Source organism: Episyrphus balteatus, chromosome 3 (genome assembly GCF_945859705.1).
Source record: "Episyrphus balteatus chromosome 3, idEpiBalt1.1, whole genome shotgun sequence".
Classification (NCBI taxonomy): domain Eukaryota; kingdom Metazoa; phylum Arthropoda; class Insecta; order Diptera; family Syrphidae; genus Episyrphus; species Episyrphus balteatus.
Genome location: NC_079136.1, coordinates 94384612 through 94393770, shown reverse-complemented (window position 1 = coordinate 94393770; position 9159 = coordinate 94384612). Strand labels below are relative to the sequence as shown.

At 30.4% G+C, this 9159-nt stretch overlaps 1 protein-coding gene across 1 annotated transcript; it reads right to left on the bottom strand.

Moving 5' to 3' along the window:
- Nucleotides 1–166: 166 nt before the first annotated feature.
- Nucleotides 167–6145, bottom strand: LOC129913582 (serine/threonine-protein kinase pelle). Its single transcript, XM_055992336.1, has 4 exons — nt 5697–6145; nt 5534–5640; nt 1238–1888; nt 167–1083 (listed from the first exon to the last, which is right to left on the bottom strand). Exons 1-4 carry the CDS (start codon nt 5871–5873, stop codon nt 582–584), a joined length of 1437 nt encoding a protein of 478 aa, XP_055848311.1. The 5' UTR covers nt 5874–6145; the 3' UTR covers nt 167–581.
- Between the last annotated feature and the right edge of the window lie 3014 nt (nt 6146–9159).

The window sequence follows — 9159 nt, the reverse complement described above, 5'->3', positions numbered from 1 at the left end:
AATTCTTCTAGTTGATGTTATCTTATAATCAAATCAAATCGTTAAAAACACAACGTTTCTGTTACTTTATCTTAATCCGCCAATTTATTAGTTTTAGGCGACCATGAATTTAAGTTAAGTTAAATAGTTTTAAATTTTTCTTTATATTTTAGAAAGGAAACAAGAATTGTTTTTTGTTTTAACATTCAATATAATATTATTAGTAAAAATATATGTATATATAAAAAAAAGATAAATTTGGATCGAAAACTTTGTATTCTTGATAATTTTTATAGTCTATTCTACTTGATATGTTATCAAAATGACATATCGTCGGTTGACAACCAAAACTCACTAACTACATAAAAAATAAATTCAACATAATGAAGTTTAACTACTCGTACATAATGAATTTTAGTATGAAAAATTTTTAAATGATGATTTTTAAAAATTTGAAACTTGTATTTAGAACCGTTTAAATGCAAAGCGGATATTTTTTTACCAATAGAAACATTTAAAATAAATCACTTGGCATCATTAGTTAATTTTAAGGGAAAATTGCAGTTAGTGAGTTTTGGTTGTCAACCGACGATATGTTAAGTTTAAAGATTCTCTAAATGCTTTAGAACTGTAACCATTTCCGGTCTATGTTCTGGTCTCTGTGATATACATGCTGTGCCAAGATTTATGACATGTTTGCATAATTGTTCAACATCTGCATTAACGCGTAATGTTTTGTCAATGAGCTCTTCAATTGGAATGTTTTTATCCAAAGCAGTTAGTATATGTTCAGTAAGAAGTGGATGCGGACGATTTTTTTCGTATGCTCGCAAGCCTGTGAACATTTCCAACAAAACCACGCCATAACTAAATGTGTCAACTTTTGTACTCAATGATTTATAACGGGAAAACTCTAATGGTAAATATGGTCTTGTTCCGAAAACTCGAGAAACTTCCATTGATGAGTCTTGAGAATGACCTTCACGAGCTAATCCAAAGTCTCCAATTCGTGGTTGATTGCAAGGATCAAGCAATATATTAGCAGGTTTGATGTCACCATGAATCAGTGGTTTTTCTCGGAATGTATGAAGATATTGAAGACCTCTGTAAAGAAAAAACACGAAACTCTAGTGATTTACTTAAAATAAAAAAGGCATTCTTCGAGTTCGAAAAAAAAAAATGTTTTTTGCCTAAGTTGCGTTAATTGCTTAGAGGAAAAATTAATAATTCTGAACTTTTACTTTTTTGCGATCATTACCTTGCTGTTCCACATGCAATATTCAGTCTCTGTTTCCACGATAATGGTTCTAAGTTTTTCGTGTTAAGACGCCATTCAAGTGATCCACCTGACATCAATTGGTATACGAGACATGGATCAGCTCCATTTATACTATATCCATATAAAGGCAGAATATTGTCGTGCCGACACGAATTAAGGTGCTTCAACTCGTTGAGACTTTGTTGTATTTGAATTTTTTCTCCTCCATCGGGACTATTGTAAGTAATTCTCTTAATTGCTACCGTAGTGAATTTCCAACATCCTTTATAAACTGTTCCAAAGCCTCCTTTTCCAAGAATATTTTTTTCATTCCAATCATCTGTCGCTTGAAGTAATTCTTTATAGTCTATTTGCGGTATTGTACTGGCATACTCTTTGACATTTTTTATTTTCCAATTGTCTGAATCATCTTTACTTTCTGTTGTGGATGAAGTATAATCATCATCAGAACGAGTTGATTCGTTATTTGAATTACTAAAGCCAGAAGAAGAGTTTTTGCAGTTTAGTATTTTTACTGATTTTGATTTTTGCATCAAGTTAGTCAAATCCGGTTGGCCGAGAGTAATTAGCTTATGGTATTTTGGATCCACAGATGACTTTATAGCATCCATTGCGTTATACTGTTGCATTCTTATATTTTTGTTGAATAAAAAAATTAAATAATTATAATATTAAACAATAACGAAGAAAAAATAACAAAAATAATAAAAAATTATTAAAATTATTTTGATTTTAAGTGGAGCGATTGAATATAATTCAATTTTAAAGTTCAAGTGACCTTAACTCCAAAGCGTTTCGCCCTTTAAATTTGAATTATATAATATTAAACTTTTTTTACGGCCAATTTCTTCACATGAGTAGTATACTTTTGTTTCTGGAAGAAACAAATCTAAAGCTATAAAAGGCAGTTTATCGAATGGTTTATTACAAATAAGATATTTCTAAATAGAACAAAAACATAGAAAATTACAAAACAAGTAAAAATTTTGTTTAATGTATTTTATTATGGTTTTCTTTACATATTTGACTTTTTAAATATAATGGGCGTTTATATTTTAAATTTTCTTATTTAAGGTGTTTTCTTGCATGTGGGATTTACTAAAAACTGCAGGATTTCGATATTTTTGCTGTTTTTGTTAATTGACATCTTAAAATGTGTTAAACTTTTCTAAATAAATTTGGTGTCATATGACAGATCATGTTATGAGAAATAAGTTCTCCAAATTTGAGCTTAATATGAATAATAGTTTTAATTTTGTACAAGGTCAACCGAATCTAAAAGGGTTATTTTCTACAATCAACTCATATTTAAAAAAAAAAAAATGGTAAGTGCTAGAATTTTTCTGCAATCAGATTTCGATTCAGGAAAGTCAAATCTTTCATAACTTCAAAAAATTATTTGAAGGAAAAAAAAATAAAATTAATTAAATTCATCTCCGATGCTGGTACAGCTTCCATGGTAAATAATTATAATGAAAACCTAGCCAAAAAGTATCTATCTATCTATCACGGTAGTGCCCAGCCAAGTTCTCTAGCAACTTTGGCACTACACCCTTATTTACAGGAAACAACTCCGGCCATTTTCGACCCCCCCTTTAACTTCCACACCAAAGATGCTAGAAATTTCAAACTTGCTACATTTGTTGAGCTGGTCAAAACCAAACTCCTCAAAAAATGTCAGCTTCTTAAGCCGTGTGCGAATTGCGTTAAAATGTTGGTTAAAATATGACGTTTGGTTGAAATTTGACACTAGCATGGTGAATAAAATGGGTTAAAATTTACCCAGCTGCGGAGCAGGGTAAAATTTGACACTAGTGGTTAAAATTTGACGTTTCTCAAGATAGATTTGAAATTATTTTTGTTATAATGCGTTGATATCTTAAGAAATGTTAAAAGAATTAATACAAAGTACTACCTCAAATTAATATTCATCTTGAAAAATTGAAAATCTATTAATTGTTTGTTTGTTTTTTATTTTTTATATTTCTATTTTGTTGGCAGCTGGTGAACTAAGAATTAGTGTTAGAAGACTGAATTAATAAATTTCTTTTTGATCATAATGAAATGGGAATTTATAGATAAAATAAAAAAAAATTTGTGAAATTGAGAATTTCTTACATTTTTATACTAGAATATTTAACTTGATATATTTTCAACTATGTTTTGTTAAAAAAAATAGTTAATTGAATATAAGAAAAACCATTTTTGAGGGTAATTTTGTTTTATCTTGAGGGAATTTTATTCAAAGTAGTACCAAGAAAAAAGTCCCATTTAATACATTTTAACCCAATTCGCACAGCAAAAAAATAAATTTGATCCCTTTTTTAACCAAATGTCAAATTTTAATCGTGGTAGATATTTTAACCAACATTTTAACGCAATTCGCACACGGCCTTACGATGAGTAGTTTCTGAGATATAGGGCTTCAAAAATCGCAAAAACCGTAACTGACTCACTGATAGATCATCAAAATTATGGAGAACTTCCCGCTATCGTAGAAACTTAAAATTTTACAAATGATAGGACTTGTGGTGTATACAAAGTAAAAAATCGAAAATTTGAGAATTTCAATTCAGGGGCGTGGCATCCGCCTATTTCCGCTGAATTTTCATCAAATATTAAAGAGCACTTCTGATTATCGTAGAATCTTGAAATTTGGTAGAATGACAGAGCTGGTAGTTTATACAAAAGAAAAAATTTTAAATTTGAAAATTTTAGCAGGGGGCATGGCAACCTCCCATTTCCACTGAATTTTCATCAAATATTATAGAGCACTTCTGATTATCGTAGAATCTTGAAATTTGGTAGAATGGTAGTTTATACAGAGGAAGAAACTTAATATGTACATAATGTCATAATATAAGAGATTACTGCGTTAGTATTTAACGTGTTGAATAAATAAAATATGCGAGAATTTAAATCAGGGGGCGTGGCAACCACCCATTTTCACTGAATTCTCATCAAATGTAGAGATTTTCAATTCTACAGCCATACCTTCAAAAAGTAGTGAAATCACAACAAAAACATTACTGATAAAAAAAAGAGCCAAGTTCTCCTATGTTGAAATTATGCTGGCACAAAAAGTACTAAGATGTTAAATTATTCCAAGTTCTAAAGTTTGGGTTCAAATTCGTATCAATAAAATGTTGATTGTTTACTTGGCAATTTTTGAAATAACTTTAAAAATCGGTAATTAAAAGAAAAATTGTCAAAAGAACAATAAAAAGTTTATTGATACGTATTTGAACCCAAACTTTAGAACTTGGTACACATTTACATCTCAGTACTTTTTGTGCCAGCATAATTTCAACATAGGAGAACTTGGCTCTTTTTTTAACAGTAATGTTTTTGTTATGATTAACAAGTTACAATAATAAACATTCAATTTTATTTTTATTTCAATACTTGTCGATGTCAAACTTGTTAAAAAATAATAATTGCAACCTGCAAATGAAAAGCATTTCATTTAAGGGGTAATAACACTTTGTAGCCACGAAATCGTTTCACCATTTTCATCAGTTTATAATACAAAGGAGAAACATTATTTTCTTTTGGAGTTTGTTTAGTTTGTTTAAGTATATCAGTACTCCTACAGTTTTTAACCGATTAGGCTGAAATTTTGTGTGGAGCTTAATAATACTATTCTCAAGTGAAGTACGTAAGATTTTTTTAAATATTAATTTTTAAAGAAATGACATTAGTTTGAAAAAATTATTTCATTCCAAAAACAAAATTCGATGAAAAAAAGATCATAAAATCGTTAAATTTTAATATTTCAAAAAAATCCTACTTACTTCACTGGAGAATAGTATTATTAAGCCCCACACACAATTTCAGCCTAATCGGTTCGCGATCATCCTGAACTACGCCGCCATTTACAAAATTTCACATCATTACAAATTTTAACATTAGCCTATTCTGTTACCTATGGAAATACTTAAACAAACTCCAAAAGAAAATAATGTTTCTCCTTTGTTTTATACGCTGATGAAAATGACACTCAATTTTGTGCTTACAAAGTGTTATTACCCCTTAAAGTCTACTGAAATTCTGTTCACGTACATCGAAATGTTTGTCGTATATTATGCCAGCCAAATAATTACATACATTGCTGAATAATGTACGTTATCTCTTTATACAACAACACCAAATTAAGTGAATCAATAAAACGATCGTTAATTGATTTCCAAGAAAACTGTCAATATTTAGGTAGAAATCAGTAGAAAATGGGGAGATGGAAGTTTGCAAAATTGTTAATATAAAAAAAAAACATACCTATACAAAAGCACAAATAGTTCAGTGACCGTATGGTTTAAATCGCCCCACATATTAAGCAATTCATTTGAGGGCGAACAACCCCTCGCTACAGCTCTTTTGATAGCCTAAAAGAAAATGTATCACAATAAACTGAATAGAAATTTTTTAAGTATTTTTTTACCTGCAAATCTGCATTGGAATATTTCATGTGTTCTGTTGCCAATAATGACCATACATCCAGTTCATCGAGAATAGCACAGAGATCATTTCGATCCCTGGGCGGCAGCTCGTAAATATAAAGTTCCTTAGTTTCATTATTGGAAGAAGTACGATTGTTCGTGGAAATTGATGAGCTCATTGCAAGCTGTTTCCTCTCCTTTCTTGTGACGGAATTAAATTTCTTGGGAATTTAATTGTAGATTTTTTTTTTTGGATTTGGGTTGATTTTGTAAATGAAAACTTTCACATTTGCGTGGATACTAAACTAACAAGTTAAACATATTATACGCATAACAAAACGATAAAAAATAAAACAAACAAGTGAAAAATAATATGGAAAGGAGATAAGTTTTCTGCGAATGATCAACCACCACACCACTTCTATCTTGTACAAAATAAAAATAGATCTCATCAAAACAAAAAAAAAGAGAGCAAACTGTTTTTACGTTTTGTGACAGTTCGTTACGTTTGACAAATAAACACTAACCAGTGCTGTTAGTCATATTTTTTAGTCTATTACGCATTCATGAGAAATAAACAGTACACATAAAGGTAGTATATTCCGTGTTTTCATTTTCGATTTGGAATGCGTCAAAAATTGAAGGAGTAGAAGTCCCATAAAAAAGAACCATTAAAAAGTTGTAGATAGTTAAAATTCTAGAGCTTTTATTACTAACTATTTTCATAAAAAAAAAAAATATTAATGGCTATTGCCGAAGACGCAGATACACTTTCGCAGATACACTTGAGAGTCACTTTCGCCAAATTTCCTATTACCGAACCCGCTGGTGTGGAATTGTAGGTAGGCAGTTTAGTGTGTTTTTGTGGATCTATAATACGCAGTTCATACATGGGTGCATAGCCGTAGCTAGGATTTCATTTCGGGGAGGGTTAGCTCATACGGAGCAAAATTTTTCATATATTTTTACCTTCGAGCGTAAGCGAGCAAATAAAAATTTTTTTTTTAAGCTTTCCTAAGCCTATATCAAAAACGAAACGCCAAATTTTTGTTTGGACTAAAGGCCGTAAAAAAGCTATATTAAATCAATAATTTAACAAGTCCATTAAATATAATAGCTGCGTTCCTTTGGAAATATTTATCTACTGCTTAGTACTTAAAGCTGCTTTGAACTACTTTTTCAGTATAGCAAAAGTAATTCAAAGTAGTTTTAAGTACTAAGCAGTTGATAAATATTTCCAAAGGAACGCAGCTAATGCTTATTCTTCTACTTTACTGATTTCAGTCGTATATATAATTTGTATTATATAACTAATCTTCTTCTTCTTTAAAAAACTATTTCGTAAAAATTCATATAAAAAAAAACACTAGATATAATCAAAGGTTTAAACAGCAATAAAATGACAAATCGACTTTTCTCCCACGTGTAAAAAAATATCTAGAAATAACCAAAAAATTTTGTTCTTGTCTCTTAAGGCTTAACTACATACACCACTTTTTGAAAAAGTACAAAAGTGAAAATATTTTTTTTCTGGCTAGCACAATTGTTTTGTGAAAAAGAAAAAATAAGCTTTCCGCATCATTTGTTGTAATTTATCAGGTCGAAAACTTATACAAAAATGCGTTTGAAAATTTTCACTTTTGTACTTTTTCACTTTTTGAGCCAATGTAGTTAAGACTTTAGTCTGTTTATGAATTGGGTTGAATGTTCAGCCAAAAACAAATTTTTGACATCCACACAACATGTGTTGAATATTAAATGGATACATTTTAGAAAAAAAGTTTTCTTAAGCTGCAAAAAAGATTTAATGGTGTTAAAAACATTAGTAAGTCCTTACAATTTTCAAACTCCACAAATGCGTTTTGTGCTTTGAGTTTTATGTTTGGTCAACATTCTTGTATTATTTTTTCAAATTTCTTTGTTTATTAATAGTTTTGAACCTTTATTAACAAAAATACACAAAACCCCTTTTATGAAAAATATATTCTCTGAAGAAACAAATTTAACCTGCATCCAGAACAGGAAAAATCTTTAACAGCTGAAATTGTATCTTTTTACTTCTACAGTGTCTTTAATCCTTGGCTAAATATTGTAACGAATTTCAGAACTTCTGTTTAAGATAAATGTCTGAACACACTACCTACTACACCAAAGGTAGAAATGTGAACTCACCTTTAATAATTAAGAAATTACCTACCCTCTGAACACATCCCAAAATATCCCACTAGACTGGAAGTATGAAGCGCCCCCTCCTGGAAAGGAAATTTCGAGAAGCAAAGACGAGAACCTTCGAAGACATTCTCTAATCTCGAAATTCCGGTATAAAAGGGCAGCGTAGACACCGACCGGACACAGTTTAATCTTGAAAGTGAAAGAGTACAGTACAAAGTGAAATAAAGTGTTGCGAATTGTTAGTAGTAAATAAAGTGATTTAAAAGTGTGTTTGTTTGAGCGAATAATAAAAGTAAATTGAGTTGAAATAAAGTGTGTTCTTATTTGAACGAAAATATAAGTGGAAATTAAATAAGTTTTATTGTGAACCCGGAATAAAACATTACAATATATTTAACTCAACTCAATTAATATCGAATTCACGTTGAAATCTTCCACCTCAAAGAATTTTTTAAATTAAATATCAATGTAAATAAATTGTATACCACTTATGAATTTGAAAAATTGAATTTTTAACCCCTAGTTCCGAAGTTCAGCAAATTATTTTACGCCAGTTTCAGATTCAAATATAGGAAGCACAAAAATAATCCGTTTTCGTGATAAATATCACAAAAGGGTTAAACCCTGAAAACCCCCCACCCGAACGAAAAGCAGAAGAAATTTTTTGTACTTTGGAAAAGGAACACACCGGAAAGAGGTACAAAATTTCGCAGCTGACCGTTGGCGTTCCGTTTTAGAATTTTGTTCATTAAAGTTTGTACTGCTACCACTTACATTTTCGCGGTATGTTGCTTCCTTTATTTGATGACTCCATCTTATAGAACCTTTTCCCACTGAGCTAAAACGTGGGTTTCGCAAAAAAAAAAAAATCCAAAACCTTTACCCAAAACTCAGGTTTTACCATACATTTCTGCTCAGCAGAACACAAGTTTTATATAAAACCACTCAAAACTTGAAAAGTTAAACAATTCAGCTATCTATTGCGGTGTATTAAAAATGAGTTTAAGTGAACTAACAGGAACAGCCCTATCCTGGCAAACCTCACAAGTTATGAGAACCTCACAAGGTGAGCTGAATTTGATTTTGTGAGGTTTCCGTATCACAAAAACTTTCGAATTTGTGCGGTCTACTCTAAAGAAGGTCACAAATCACAAGTTGGATTTTTGCTTGTAAGAAGTTTGTGAGAAATAAATCCTCACAAAATCGAGTTATGATCACCTTGTGAGGTGGGTATTAGTGTTAATGTACTTTTTTAATACTTTTTTTTTGATAAAAAGTACTGACTCATACTTT